The 16,661-nt window shown below is 31.6% G+C and overlaps 4 protein-coding genes across 4 annotated transcripts; 2 read left to right on the plus strand and 2 right to left on the minus strand.

The window, feature by feature from the left end:
- Positions 1 to 1,215: 1,215 nt before the first annotated feature.
- On the plus strand, positions 1,216 to 9,735 carry cand_032190 (uncharacterized protein; the record flags this gene model as incomplete). The annotated part of the gene is made up of 1 exon (XM_067213445.1): positions 1,216 to 9,735. The coding sequence occupies one exon, from the start codon at positions 1,216 to 1,218 to the stop codon at positions 9,733 to 9,735; it is 8,520 nt and encodes a 2,839-aa protein (XP_067066696.1).
- A 256-nt stretch (positions 9,736 to 9,991) lies between these two features.
- cand_032200 (PCI domain-containing protein) lies at positions 9,992 to 11,650 on the minus strand (the record flags this gene model as incomplete). The annotated part of the gene is made up of 1 exon (XM_067213446.1): positions 9,992 to 11,650. The coding sequence occupies one exon, from the start codon at positions 11,648 to 11,650 to the stop codon at positions 9,992 to 9,994; it is 1,659 nt and encodes a 552-aa protein (XP_067066697.1).
- Positions 11,651 to 11,994: 344 nt separating this feature from the next.
- On the minus strand, positions 11,995 to 14,007 carry cand_032210 (uncharacterized protein; the record flags this gene model as incomplete). Its single annotated transcript, XM_067213447.1, has 1 exon — positions 11,995 to 14,007. One exon carries the CDS (start codon positions 14,005 to 14,007, stop codon positions 11,995 to 11,997), a length of 2,013 nt encoding a protein of 670 aa, XP_067066698.1.
- A 473-nt stretch (positions 14,008 to 14,480) lies between these two features.
- cand_032220 (uncharacterized protein) lies at positions 14,481 to 16,400 on the plus strand (the record flags this gene model as incomplete). Its single annotated transcript, XM_067213448.1, has 1 exon — positions 14,481 to 16,400. One exon carries the CDS (start codon positions 14,481 to 14,483, stop codon positions 16,398 to 16,400), a length of 1,920 nt encoding a protein of 639 aa, XP_067066699.1.
- Between the last annotated feature and the right edge of the window lie 261 nt (positions 16,401 to 16,661).

Raw genomic sequence — 16,661 nt, forward strand, 5'->3', positions numbered from 1 at the left:
TCGCTGTATATTAGGAGAATTTATCCATGGAAAACTTTTACTAGAATAAGGAAATTTGGGACTTCAGTATGGTGGAATAAATCACCTCTTGTACAAAGATATATCGATAGGGCAGTTCTATCTATTAAACCATACATAAGAAAGAATCAGCTTCATAAATTGATTTTAATTATTATTAATTCATCTGGAATCTCTGAAGAAAGTCTCACCTTTGAGGTATACTACTCTTTTTCCTTTCTTAAACACTTGTTATCAACATTCTGAAGTTTATAGGTACTTTAAATCTACATCTTAAAGATATCTACCCAAGTTTTAGGTCAGCCTTGTTGAAACTACAACTACCTAGAAGTAGCATGTTGCCTGTGCTGAATATATGTAAATCTATTACTTTTACTTCAAATAAGATCTCTTATCCTATGCAGGGGTACTCTTTCCGCTTTTGTTGCCAATTTATTAACAACGAAAAAGGCTTCTATATTCGTAAGTTATGAGAACTGTCTACTTATAAAGTGAATTCATCTTATATTTCACCTTTTTTCGCATATATATAGCCTTTGATGTAAGCCTTGGTAGCCGTTTTGTAATCCATTATTTAGTGTTAAACAACTTTCTAATAATAAAACTTTCACTAATAATTATATTATAGGTAAATTCCGAGATATTTGTAGATTTTTGGTCTGATGCATTCTCAATCCAAGTCACATCTCAAAAGAATTATTCACATTAAATCATTATCAAATGGCACTTCCTCCCCATATATACAGGTGTGTAATTGAACTCATAGTTTTTCTTAGAAAGAATATTAAATCTAGCAAATATTCCTGATCAGATATATTTTAAATCTATAAAATAGAGATATAGTACTAACTAAAATTCTAAATCCATCTCACTACCATACTTACGGGTTATATTGAATAATTTTACCAGCCTTTATATACATATATTAACACTTTGTATTTTCAATTCATCCTTTAAATAATCTAAAGTAGAAAATAAGATTATATTATTATAAAAGGATTGCTGCATGGTACTCCTAGAAAGTTGTTTACCACATTGAGGCGCCAATTTTTTAAAAAGAGATGTCATGCAGCAATTAAATATTATTAGCCACGTGTTAAGATAAGAAGAACAAGGTATAAATATTTATTCAGAAGTTAACAGGCTTCAGTTAATTTAAGTTGTACATGGTTTATTTAATTGAACTTTATTTACCTAATGGTTTTCAAAAAGTACCATCATACCAATATCCAGCTAATAACACTCAAAATCTTCATATATATAATACACCTGAAACTTTTCCCAGTGATATGTATTAATAGAAAATCATGTCCAATTGGTTATGCAAAAATAGATAATAGTTGCACCTTATGCCTAGCAGGCACATACGTTTCAACTTCAGGTGACAAATGTGAACCTTGTGGCCCAGGCAAATATTCCTTTGCAGGGAGCTATACTGAATCTTCATGCATTCCATGTCCTATTGCATTTTATTCTGAGAAAAATATCAGTGGAATATGTACATCATGTCCTGGTAAACAAATAACTCCCACGATAAAATCCAGTGGCTCTATTGACTGCTTTTGTACTCCAGGTTACAAGACTCAAAACTTAAGAAATCAAACCTGTATTGAATGTGAAGTCAATGAATGGTGTTATTTGAATAAGCCAAATTTGGGGGGATTCTGGAATGTTGCCTCTTATTGTTATAGCATTGGTATAGATAAAATTAAAAAATATCCCAATTACTCAACAACTTACAAGATTTGTCATGAAGAACAAGCTTTGAAAAGCCCTTTGGCATCTTATATACTGCCTTGTTTTGGTGGAGAGGCTCAGTGTGTAAGTTTACTAGGAAATAGCACGTTTAAAGAAGATAAGTCTATTAGCGAGTTACAAGTTGCAGCATGCGCAAAAGGTAATTCCGGCATTTTGTGTGATAGTTGTGAACCAGGCTATGCAAAACTTATAGATTTTTCTGGAGATTATAGTAGTTGTAAAAAGTGTTCAGTACTCAACTGTGTTCCTCTTATAATAGCTCAGTTTATAATGTTATCTATTTCAATTTATATTGTATGGATATTACGGATGGAACCAACTGCAAATGAAGAAGAAAATCCAATAGCACAAATAACTTTGATAAGATGTCTGATTCAGCATATACAAGTACTAAGTTTGCTTTTTAAATTTAAAATTGTTGATTTTCAAGGATATTTAGAGATATCAAAAGTATTTTCACTGCTATCTTCAGAGTGGATATGGAGTCCACTTCTGCAATGCATAGTAAGCAAATATGGTATACCAACAAATGGTAGGGAATATCTAATTATTTTTGCTATAGTGAATGCAGCTTCTCCGCTAATTCTGATTTTTTTTTCGTTAATTATAGCTCCTATTATTTTGTATTTCCGAAAAAGAGAAGTAAGCAAGTTTTTAATGGGACGACGAGAAATTGAGGGTGAATGTCTGTATTTTCAGAAATCGTTTATATCATGGTTTATGAGCTTGTTAATAGTTTCTTTTTTCGTGTATTATACCAGTATAGCTCAAGAATTAGTATCAGTAATTAATTGTGTAGGACTACAAATAAATGTAACATCAGAAGCTGAAACTTTATCATCTTCATTCCTTAGTTCACCATTACTGAATAAATATGATAGCTTTGGCCAGACTCCAGCTACAGTAAGTATAGTTAGCATAGCATCGGAAAATACATGCTTTGATTCAAATCATAAAATTGCAATATTGATTGCAGCTGGGTCATTTTTTTTGTGGATAATTTTATTTCCATTAATATATGCTTTCTTTGTTCAGCGAGAAATGAAAACTGAGACACCACAAAGAAGACGTATATTATTTGGTTGGTGGAGTAGTGGATATGAAAAAACTCAACGGTTTACATGGGAATTAGCTACTTGCTGGAGGCAGATATTATATCTTATACTGATTGTTACTTTTAGTGTAATTCCAGGAATTAATAATTCCTTATTTTATTATGCAGTTCCGGGAGGATCTGTGTATACAATATCTAAAGTGGTACTAGTAGCTACTGTTAGCATGTTTAGTTGTTTGGCTATAACAGTCTTGTATGACTGGCTATATAGTATATTGAGACCACATGATAAAGACAGATATGAAGCTATTTTAGAGAAAGAAGATGAAGCACTAAAACAAGATGATGATGAGGTTGTGGAGTTACAACACCAGCAACAAAGAGTAGCGACTGGTGGGAATGGAGTTCAACAAACGTACTGGAGCTGGCCATTCTTTTATTACATAATCCAAAGGTTGTCAAATTTTTGTATAATATTACTATTAATAGCAGTTATATGGCCAAGATTAAATGTAAATATTATACCATTTGTGGTTAATAAAAGGGTAGAATGGACAAATAATACAGAAGTTTTAGATATTCTAGCTTTGGGATATTCGCGTTATTCAACAATTACAATTTTTATATTTGCAATTATCTGCAACTATTTATTGGTAGGTTTTCTCACTTTGCTTTTGTTGGGGATCAAATTATATAAGCCAGTCACTATGTTGTTAGCATCAATAAAAAATCACTACAAAAATGGTGAATATGTAGATTATTCTAGCTCTGAAATACATGAAAGTGATGATATTGACACGAACTTTTCTAATACTTCGCATAATATAAAAAAGCAAATATATAGTAATCTTGACAAACTTGCAAATTTGAAAAGGAAACATTCATCTTCACTAATAGGGGATTCATTCAAACATATTAGCTTAAGATTTTATCATGACATGTCCACAATAAATACTGGGAATAATGGAGTTGATGATGATGTTAGTATTGAGCAGCTAATAAGGATGCATTTACGCTCTGATTGTTTGGGATTTTTGTCACATGATGATAGAATAACAATAGTTTCAGCAATAAAAAGATGTGAAAGTCGCCCTGAAGGTTTGGCAATAGCTTTAAGAGTTACCTTAGATAGTAGATTTGGTCCAAGCGATAATTATAATATAATGCTTGTTTCTGAAGAGTTGGCAGAGTCTTTAAGAAGTTATGGATTTTCTGATGGCAGTATGAATAAACTAATTGAAGATTTGTTAGCAATACATATGACTATTGTACAACGAATAAAGTTTGTAACAAGCAGTATGGTGAAAACTACAATGGAATTATGCATTCTAAATTATCCAGAAGTTGCTCAAAAATTGGGTATAGAACAAATTATAGATCCATCAATTAAATTGCATGATTTAGTTAGTAAAAGTGATGCTATATCAGCATTATCTACTGATGAAGTGAGTCCAATTGCGAATTTTTCATATGAAAGTGGTAGAGATCCAAAAATTCGTGCACTTGTAGCAAAGTTAAGCTTGAATGCAATCATACTAGACTTAAGCGATATATATTTTAAAATACCTAGAGCAATTCCAGTAAAATTTCAGCTTAAACTGAATAGAAATTCGGGTCTATTATTTTCTGAACTATATCAGAATAATGAACTAGCTGATATAAGTAAAGATTCTATTTCAATCTTTAAAGATAATGCTAATCCAAGATATAATACAGGATCAAAAGAAGCAATTGGTACAGAATTTGAAGATAATGAAAAGATAAAATACATGAAATCACTGCAAATACAAGATAAAACTTACTCTTTACCAATACCAGGATATACATACAAAGAATACAAGAAACCAAGGTCACTGGATATAAATTTGTTACTTTCGATAAAAAAATTTGCAGGAATAGACGCAAGACAAGTGCTAAATGAAATAGATTATCCCTTATCCTTCGAGACAACAAATACTACTACTGAGGCAATGATCAAAATCATGAGTGTTTTATTATCAACTAAAAGTGATAGTGAAACCCCAAAATTCAATCAAGATAATGATGAAGAGCTAATACAGCTTATTCTAGGTTTAAATCCAACAGAAAATATTCATAAAGATGTTACACTTGAATTACTAAATTCTGTAGGATCTTTGCATAACAATATAGAAAGTGATGTAGAAACAGGGAAGCTAAATAATAAAAGTAACTTCGATATAGTGACTTTGCAACCAAAATCAATGGGTGCAAGAAATATTTTCTTAGATAATATAAGTAATAAAGTTCCAAAGTCATCGCTTTTTAATTCAGATCATAGCCTGAGTTTAATATCTGGAAACACAGGAGATATACCGTCTCAACTACAACCATATACATCTAATCTCCACTTACTGAGAGTTTTAGATTTGAAAGCTTGGTTAAATCAATACAAAACAAAATATTTAGAAGAAAGAAGATCACATAATAATACAGCTATAAAGCAATCTCAAACAATAGGTCTGTTAGAGGAAAGGAAGAACTCATATTTTGATGATACAAACAGCTTATATATGACTTTGAGTCACAATTTAGATGAGGATAACAGTCAGAATTGTTGCACTGAAATGATAAATAACAAATTAGAAATAGGGAATGAAGTAGAAGATTACGAAGCAGTTGAACACTTGAATTCTATTACAAAGCTAACATATAACTTAAATAGGTATGCTAGTCCAAGTATTTTATTTTATTACTTGCAATTAAATAAGAGACTAAAGTCTGGTTTAGATCCTATAGTAACGTCAGTTATACCAGATAGCGTATTTAGCGAAGGTAAAATAACTAATGAAGAAGCAATACAGGTATATCGTGAAATAGACCCCACTTTAAATTTCATCGATAATCCATATGGGTTTAAGGTTGCAGCTATTCATGAATTCTCTGCACTAAACACACCAAATATAAATTTTAAAAAGTACCTAGAGTTGACTATAAAAAGACAAAGGAATTTTAATTTGTTGTTCCCTAATGCACTACCATGTATACATTCAATATTTTCTGTTCCTTTCGATATATATGATGACGATACATTGTGGATACTACAAGCTTCAAAGCAAAAACGCCAAATCTATATACTTGATCTACTTTCTAAAGATCACCCACAAATAACTGAATTACCATATTTAGAAGACGATAATTTAGAAATAAATGAGAAATACCATGGGATTTATAGTGATAGTGATGAAAATGCCCAAAAAATACCTAATTTAGAATTAATATTAACAAGTAAGTACTTACTGCAAGATAGCCTACACGATGGCAATTGGATTTGGAAAGAAATGCCATTACATTTTGCAGTAGACTTCAATGGTATGATGATACGTACTTTACTTACATCTTCTTATGTTCAACAAAGCATTTACATATCTGGGAATCCAATATCAGCTTTAGGACCTAATTCACCACATTGGGCATATATGAGCCATAAAGTTGATAGAAGCTGTTATTTAAATGGGGTGAATACTCTTAATGGCCCAGATAGTGCTATAATAGTGGTACCTGGGATACAAACACAAGGAAATAACTTTACTATCGAGGTGTGGGCAAAATTACCACCACTGAACTTAATCCAAAATCAGGTAGGTCATAAAAAGAATTATAAAATTAATATTCCCACTTCAAGTAGCGATAAAGAACTACTAAACGATGGTGCAAATGTAATTAACACTACAGAATCTCCAACATTACATGTTCTATGTAGTACTGATGAAATGGAAGGGCTATTTACAATTCATCGCAAGACTGGGACAATAGGATTTTGGGATAGCAGTGGGAGATTTTTAAAATGTGTATTAAGGGGAAATAGTACGGGTAATATTGGCAGTGGTCGTACATCAGCAACAACTAATTCTGCAGTTGGTAATGTTGGGAATAGTATTTTAGGAAGTGTACCTAATAGTAATTCAAATTCAATAAACAAAGTAGCAACATTATCAAACTTGTATCGTCAGCTCAATATAAGAAAAAGGAGTACATATTGCAAGATTATGAATCAGAATATAGAACAATTCATTGATTTTAGTCAAGACCCTTGGATACTACAGCCATGGGTATTAATACATATAGTATACAGTATGGGTTTGATTAAATATTTCGTCAATGGTGTATATATAGGCTCAATTCGCAAATTTAATGGTCTAAAAGGTAATATCACAATAATAGGTGGTAGCTTGGAGAGTGGCTCAAATTGGGGGTATTTTAGCCAATTTCGTGTATATGGTGGTTATACTAGCAACGAGCAGATATTAAATAGATTTGAATCTTATGTTTCACCTTATGAATCGAACTCTTTTTTTACAAAAATCGATAGTATAGGATCATTTGTAAAGAATTGGATACTGAAACTATGGAGAAGTGGTGTAACAGGTTTTTTTACTTGGAAATATAGTAATATTAAGCTAACAAGTAATGAGACAACATATTTGATTGATTTAATTAATAGGAATTTTGAAGACCTAAATGATAGTGAAAAAATCACTGAAGTTGATAGTAATACTTGTAAGAGAGGTATCTTAATATTTGGAATAATTATAAGGATACTGAAGGGTGAAAGGAACTTCCCATATTATTATGTTTATGAGCCATTGCCACAGAATTTGAGTACAACAAACAGTAAAGATCCAGTTTCAAATGAATATGGTAAATACAATCAATATTCAATAGTATCTTTAACTCCAGATTTACCATATAAAATTCCAGATGACTATAAAAATATCAACATTGAAGATATACCTCATTACAGGGAAAACCCATATCTGTATCAGCCAAACATAGTTCCAGGTCCAGGAATGGTAGAATGTTTACTATTAGGATACAATACAAAAAGTAACAATTCTGGCTTGCTCATAAGGCCATCAGTTGAGCTGAAAACAGGGATCAAAAAGAAAATTTCAACTATAAGATTTAATCAACAGAATAGTTCATCTAGTACTGACGAAATGCGAGAAATAGTACACAATGGATGGACAATGACTGTATGGTTTCATTATCCATTGCTAATTGAATCTTATTTAAAAGTTGAGAGTGAAACTTCAATAGGCTACACAAATAATACCCCTGTGGATAGTTTAGCTTCATATAATGAAAAGAAAAATGATACAATTTCACATAATGTAGGCGATTCAGTTCGCAATGAAGCAGTGTTAGATACAATAAATAACTATACTGTTTTGTTTTGTGGTAGGAATGATGCTCACCTAGCTATTAATGGGACTATGGACGTTGGTGTATTTAAAGGTTTCACACTGAAAAGTGGTCAAAAATTTTATCCATCAGGGTTAAATCTGGAACGTGCAAATTTACCAATGGGTTGGCACATGATGACAGTAGTTGGGAAACCACGACTAATGTATAGGAATAGTAAGTATTATTCAGACACTGATAATACTGAGTATAATGTCAAAAATTCTGAAGCAGATTATGAGAATAACGACAAAGCAAAGAAAAATGCAACTCAGAACAGGAATATTAATTTAAATAAAAATAACTTGAATGAGGATTATTCAAATATTAATACTGGAATAGAATATAAAGGATTAAATTTGATGAATAAAAGTTTAAATATAACTCCAAATTACACCTGGGTACAGGAATTTTATATAGATGGACACATTATGGGAATTAGCTCTTATTGTAGCTTTGACGATGTTATAATGATTGGTAATAGCATATATTTAGAGAACGCATTTGGTGTATTCACATGCCCAAGAATATTTAATATACCTTTTAACCCCATAGAAGTACATGCTGACTTTATATCATACAATTATTTAACTAAGGCATCAAGCTGGAGCTCACCAGACGATCTACTGTTACAATTTGATTATAACCAAATAATTGATGAATTCCAAATTATTCAAAATCCTTGCAATAAAGTAAGATATCTAGCAAAAATAATAAGTGAAGTAGGTGAAAAGGCAATAGACAATGTTGCACTTAGTACTTGCAGATCTTTGTACTGGTTAGATGAAATTGAATATCAATCGCCCTTATATAACCACGTAGAAATATTCTTGAGTACTAAGTATAAAGATGTTGCAAACGTTTATTCAATACCAGGTGATAATGATACACCTGTAAGGCTAAAGAGCTATGGTATAATAACTACACACAGAGGACCAACAAATGAGAATATATGTATAGATCCAACACAAATATATATATTAGAAAAAAAATCTGGTTACTTTAGTGAAGGTGGAAGGATACTGCTACATCCACCTGTACGACTGAGCAAAAACTGGACTAGCGAATTTTGGATATTTGTACCCTTTAAGCTAACAAAACATCCTTATTGTTTGCTATCAAGTCCAAGTGGGGTTGGATTTATTGTTATTGGGCTCAATGAGGAACTAGGCTCTATACAAAAAAAAGTGACATTGAGTGGCACAAACCTTGGCAGTAGAGATAGTGGTGAGAATGTTGTAAAGATAAAAAGCCATAGCACACACTTTATATCATGGGACATCAACTTAAAACAACACTTAGAGTATGGTTGGTATCATATAGTAGTTGTGTTCAATACATCTCAAGACAATACAATAACTGTTTATGTTAACTCAAACTGCATTGGTAAGAAGGATAATTTTATAGAACTACCTCATCATCAAGATCCATGGATTTCATGTATAGGTAATCTAAAGTCACCAAAAGGTAGTTATATAGCCCCGTTTGGTTTGTTTGGACATCTCAAGATATACGACTTTGCACTATCAAATATAGAAATAAATATACTATATAAGCAGTGGTTGAGTAACAAGAATATAAAGAAAGAGATAGAATGGCAACACAACAAGCAAAATAAATCAGTAAATACAAAATCTTATTCATTAAATGATCAAAATGAAGCACCAGATCAAATTAATACTATTATGAAAAGGAAACTATAGAGGAAACTAAACAAGATGTATATTAGAGTTTTTTTATTAGATTAAATGAAATACTTAACATTTGTAATTAGTAGATCTTACAGAAGTTGACTTATATAGCTCCATAAAAAAAGACTTTCTAACTAGTTATTTATATATTTGTAAATTTCACAGCAGCAACATAGCAGCAATCTCCATTGATCTCATAAAATTTACTAAATAGTATTCAAAGTATACTTATAGTTTGAGAAATTACAACCTAGAACAAGTCTCCTATTTATGCATGTGTAGTATCTCTCTTTATTCTAAACTGGTGAATCATTTGATCGCTAGAGATAAGGTCATTAACTAAGTCCAGTTTATTTAAGATATCCTTGATATTAGAATGATATTTGTTGAATACAAATGTAGAGTTAGAGTTATCTGAGTAATTGAAGTGTATATAACGTTCAGGTTGATTGATTTTTGCAGAGAACAACTTCCGTTCAATTAAGTCGTTAATCTCAATTTGCAAATCAATTTCATCAATATTTATTAGTTCTTGTATTCTTTCAAAAGTAATGGTTCTGTAATATCTCGAGAAGATGCATAAATTTCTTTGTTGTATCCGATGTAAAAATAGTTTAAGTCTATCGGAGGCTATACACAAATTAATTTTACATCTTTTATGATTTTGATAATACATCTTGGGGACTAACATATTTCTGTTGTCTAAACAATCCATTCTAATATACTCAATATTGCTGTCTCGCACAAAGATGTCTGATTTCTTTATATGTTGTTCAAAATAAGATGGTATAGGATATGTAAAAAACTTAGTATTCTCAAAAAAAAGAACTTCTTTATTTAAATAATCATCGATAAAGTATTCACAATATGGAATTTTTTGTTGAATATATTTTATATACTTCTTCTTGAATCGTGCTAATTCATTATCTTTAATCTCAGAGCATGGTACAAGAACCATATAAAATATAAATCCTTCGATACATAATGATATATCGAGTTTAGGATAACTAAATATCTTTATATGATTTGGTATAGAGCTAAAGATGTCAAGATTGTCACTAGAAGGTGATGTGATTAGTGAATCCAAGAGATTAGCATAGCACTGAGCAATTTCATAAGGCTCTTGTTCATATAGCCATAAGTATATGAGATACTGATGATATATAAGTTTTAAGTCATTATAGTTGTCGAGCACTTTTGTGTTTATCTTCTTGGCAAATATCTGCAAACGAACAAAGTCCTTGCACAACAAAGCCAGCCTCATTTGTTCTAGAATATATTGATATTTCTCCTTAATTTTCATATTTCCAATAGTCTCAATAGTTATATCTTCCAGTATATTTGATGCTTCCTTGACTTTATTTTGGCTCTCTTTGATTCTGCTTAATATAATCATTAAACGTGCAGCTTCAAGTTCTAAGTATATCTTCCCTTTTGTTATCTCATTCAATGCTGTAATTACTTTTATACAGTCTTCAGTAGATATTAAGGGAGAATGTTCATTGGATCTTGCAAAAATATTTAATTCTCCGTGATTATTTGACTCAAACCACTCAATCTCAATATCTTCACAGTCAATTAACCACTTCATGTATATATGAATAATATGAGAAATCACTTTTTTCAGTTGTCCACGTTTTTTACAAAGTAATTGGAGGTATTCAAGGGATGTATCCAAACTTCCATATTTTTCAGACCAGATTATTATCTTTTCAGCTAGTATACAGAGTGAATCTCCATCAAAAGCTTGTCTACACCTCTTTTCTATTTGCAACATAATCTCTAATATTTGTGAGAAGTTCTCACTATTTATCTGTTTTGAGTATTTGTCAATATTCTCGTTGACTAGATCCCTCAGATCCTCCACACACTTAGGATCTTTAACTAACGAATCCAAGTTAGTTAAGTGAACTCCCTCAGTCATCATTTTTAATATCTAAAGTTTTCTAGAAGTGCCTAATTCCTGCAATATTAAAGGAAATCTTCCAAGTAGTAATGGGGAAGAACCAAAAGTCCACAAACAAGAACCTTTGCGGCTATCATGCGCCAGCCTCTCATACTTTCTATTCAGTAATAAATTTTCACTCGGACTAGACTAACTAGTTTAATAGTGAACCATATTTAAATCAAAGTATATTTAATTACTAATAAGAAATTTCAAGATGTAAATACTAGGGAAAAAGGTACATATTTGAAATTGCACTATGGAGCAATTTAAATATAGATGAATTGAACCTCTAAACCTAAAGTATCACTAAACTAAGATCTAAACTAATCATAATTGGTATCATCCATATTTTCAGTAGAATTTATTCTATCTGATTTGCTCAGGTTGGGACTGGAATTGTTAGTGTCTCCATTATTAAATTTGAAACTCTCAAGTCTCTCATTAAAGAGATTCCATGTATTCCTACTAGGCTGATAGATTTTCGTATCTGTGTTACACATAATTAAGTCACCATTCGTATAACCTATAAAAAGTCTTGTTCCATCACTAGACCAATTAATAGAATTTGCAATATTTAATGAAGTGTTTGAATTATTGTTTGAAGTAGTAATTTTACATACGGGAGCTTGCCAATTTCCTTGGGTTAAGTCATATATGATTAAATTGTTATCTGCATCAACAACAGCAAATATACCTGGGTGAATAGGATGCCAAGCTACATCTATCACATAATTTTCGCTAGATTCAAAGGTACAGAGAAGAGTGATAGAGGAAGAATTTGTTGTATTTTGTATTACTGTTGTGTTTGAGTTGGGAGACCAGAGTTTAACTGTCCAATCAGCAGAAGCACTAAGAAAGCAGTCACATATTGGGTGATAATCTAGAGAAGTCACAAATCCACTATGAGCATTAACAGAATTATGAATAACTCCTGGTTTATTTGTTTTTATAACGGTTTGATATATACTTCCATCTTCAGCACCACAATATATATTGTTTGGATTAATGAGTTTAGATAGTGTCATGCACTTTATTGCAATATCTCTGGAATTGGACTTTTTTAACTGGAAAGATTCAATAGGATCATTTATATTTGTCAAGTTCCAACTACAAACTTTGCCGTCTGCATCTATTGATATAATATTTTGAGCTCCTTTGTTTCCAAGTAATTCCATTGAATATACAGGGAAACAATGGATGTTATTTGTATTAGAAGTCATTATATTGGTCTTTTGCACAGGTATCTTTCCACTGCGAGAATCCCAAATTAAGATTTCTCCATTGTATGTAGTTCCAATAAAACGATGTTGATTATAAGGATTAAATGAGACTCTAAGTACTGCACTAGAGGCTATAAATACAAGCTCAGGCTTCCTTGGCATTGAAATAGACCATAATAGTGCACACCCACCATAGTCCAAAATTGTAGGGTTTGAAGTAGATGATGGATTTAGTAGTTGATTTGTTTTGCCCCCATAGGCCACTATGAAGTATTCTGGATAGGCTGAATGACTTTTAATATCCATAATAGGACGATTTATCGACAATTCACAGTGATATAGCTGGCTATTTTTAAATATTCCATTACTCGTAATACTATCTATATTTCCTGGATTTGTGCTTGTAGGTGATCCAAGTGTAATATCTGGACTTGCGACAGTAGAATCTACTCTGATATCAAAGAATGGATCAAAAATTGCACTTTCTCCTAAAGTTCTTTCTATAATACGTGAAGTCTTATTAAAGAACTCCATAAATTCACCACTCTTCAAGACTTCACCTTTATTCTCATTATATTCATCAAAAAAGTTTGATACTTTAACAGCTGAAGTTATTGTATTAGGTGTTGTAGCTGCTAAAGCTTCATCATCAGTAAGAGAAGTATCATTAATATTTGCTACTGGAATTGATATTGTAAATGATTTATTGGAGGTATTTGCAGTAGCTAATCCAGATGTAATGTTGCAAGGGGTGCTATCAATGGTATCAGCTTGTGTGCTTTTCTCAAAGTATTCTTTGCTGACCTCAGCTATGCTGAGGTCTACAATTGCTATAGCTGGTTGTAAACCTTTCCTGTATGTAGGAGTATATTCCTTTAAAGAACCAGTGCTAGTGGCTAAAATGGGGATGTCACTAACTGTAAAAATAGATTCATTTAACCCTACCTCATTTAATATAGAGTTAATTATGTTATCAATGTCATCCCCAATTTTTAGTGCATCTGATTGTTTATTAATACTTTCTAAAACCTTCCTTTGTTCTTTCAAAGCTTCCTGACGGTCTAGTAGCAGGTCTTTTAGCCTAGTTTGTTCTTGAACAGCAAAATCACCACTCATTGCTTATAAATATAAGGTTATCGTCTCAATATTCAATTTAAAGTATAGCGTTATTAAATGTTGAAAATTACTTAATCTTTATGCAAGCTCTTGGCACGATCCTTATTTTTATACTGCTACTTTTGGTGGGGCTTGAAGTGTAATGGTACAAAATAAAATACCCCGCTAAAATAGATTTACGCAATCTTCTTATCAGCTAAAATATTTATATCTTATAAGAGAAGTGAATTTTTGCAGGAGAAGAAAGCTAGAATGTGAATTTTAAATTGTAAGAGGATAATAGCAAAAACTTCTCTTTTCCTCAGACTTAAGAATAATGGCGGTATATAGGCAATGAATAAAAGTCGCGCAAAAGTAAGCTAGACTTTAGACTTCTCTTAATTTTAACAACTACATCTTAACTACTTATCTCTGGTTTATAGTTAGATATAATTGATCTACATTTATTGCTGGGGCTTGGTATTTTGAAATTTATGAGTGCTTTCAATAGACTCAAAGATATCCTTGAAAATGGGGAAGTTGCTCATTTGGATTGCTATTTAGAGAACTATGAAAGTGATAATGAGACTAACGAGGGTGTTATTAAACACATTCAGTCTGAAAATTTGAATTTATTACATGCTCTTAATCAACGCGAAGTCATCCATATATTAGATAGGGTATTGGGAGGAGGAGAATTTGAATCAGTATTGAGAGATATAGCTAAAGAGTATTTAGGAACACATGACTTTAAAAATAAGACCAGCGATCAGAATTACGCCGGAAAATCTGCAGATACATTACATAATGACATATATTTAGATATTAGTGAGACTTTTGCTGGTGCAAATATGATGAAAATCATAAACACTGCTAAATATGTTCCACTGAGAATTGATGTTAAAGAGAGGCAAATGCTAAGACTAATTGAAGGCGCACTGGAAGTAAGCGAGTACACAGATAGAGTAGATGTGATATGCGAGAATAAATCAAGAAGGATTGTTAACGAAGTACGTCAGGTCTGTGCTATACTTAGTGGTCTGGCTGTATCATTTGACTATGAAAATGGTCAGAAACTAGTACACGACCGCAACTTTAAAGATAATGAAATCTTTTTCCAAAATATGTTTGAGATAGCTCGTCGTTATAAAATGCTTAACCCTGAGAAAATGCGAGACTCCTATGGGAAGTTGTTATATTTATTAATGGATACTCAAAAAGAGGAAATTCAGGAATTATTACAATTTAAGTGTTGTATACCTATATTGACGGTATATGATTTCTTGAACAGCAAGGGCTGTTTGGAGTTGCTAAGTGATCCATTATTGTATGAAGCAACAAGAAATATTGAAGACAATAAAGACAGAAATTTACTTAATAAGAGTTTAACTAGAAAAAGAATTGCAATAAAAGATATTTTAAGCAGATATAGCGTTGAGTCTAACCAAGGTAACAGCTCAAAAGGAATTGGGGGACCCTTTAGTAGATTTTGGGTGTATGCTAGAAGCAATGATAGTAATATAGAAGAAAATGAAAATTATTCAGGATCTGGTCTTATATCAAGTTCGAGAGGCTTATTTAGAAATAAGAATAGGGAGCTAACTGACAAGAAAATAACCAAAGATGAATTGGAGCTGTGTATATACTCTTTAAATGACCATAACGTCTTTTTATATTATAATAGGGACCCTATTAATAAGATGATTCAGTTTTTGAAAGATTACTTTGATCCTAATTGTCCCAGTGATATTAATTTATCTTTAATAGGGAGTAAAGGAATGTCTTCTCGTCTTAATCATGATCATTATCGCCAATACTTTTATGTCTTGCAAAGTTTAACAATGTGGAGGGAAGTTATGGACAATATGATGAGATTATGGTGTATAGCTGAGGATGATCTTCTTGATGAGAAGAACAGATATCGTTTAGGAAACACCGGTCAGGGGATTCATCGGATACAAGGAGCTCCAAGACTCTATAAGGCAATGTGTGAAATAGTCTCTAAAGTTCAAAGTGAAGTCGGTAGTTGGGTTGGATCTTCTGTGATACACTTAGGAGATAGAAATGTACCTAATGCTTTGATGTTCATTGATAAATATTTACAAGTCCCAAAGATTTTGTCTCCAATAGTTTTGTGTCTTGAAAGTATAGATGAAGTAATTAATGGAAATAAATATCTTAAGATTTTTGTTGAAAATTGTTTTGGGGGCTGCGAGAAACTCAAGAAAATTATCTTAGCTGACTTTTTCAAACATGGATTTGATGGAGGAGGAGCTGATAATTTTTTTGATGCAGGATCTTGTATAGACGGTAGATTAACCTCTGCTTGGAATTGGTGCTCAAGAATTGAGAGTAAGGCATTCTTCCCAATATTTTTGTTATGTGGATTTATTGGATTTGACGGAAAATTCTGAAAGTAGCTATAAATTAGAAACCACACAAACTGGTAAAAACATAATTAACCTAGGGAACAAATTAAAATTGAAATTAACTTTTTCTAAATAAGACTCTATAGCTGTACACTGAGCTTACAACACTTTGACTGTACTTTACTAAAGTGGTTACTTAATTTCTACCTTCAAACTCTTGAAGTTCAAATTATATTTAAGTTTGTCACTTTTAAAGCATGTTTCACTCTATAAGATATATTATGACTAATTATCAACTAAGCTATA

This window comes from Cryptosporidium andersoni, assembly GCF_001865355.1.
Source record: "Cryptosporidium andersoni isolate 30847 chromosome Unknown contig_1, whole genome shotgun sequence".
Lineage (NCBI taxonomy): Eukaryota > Apicomplexa > Conoidasida > Eucoccidiorida > Cryptosporidiidae > Cryptosporidium > Cryptosporidium andersoni.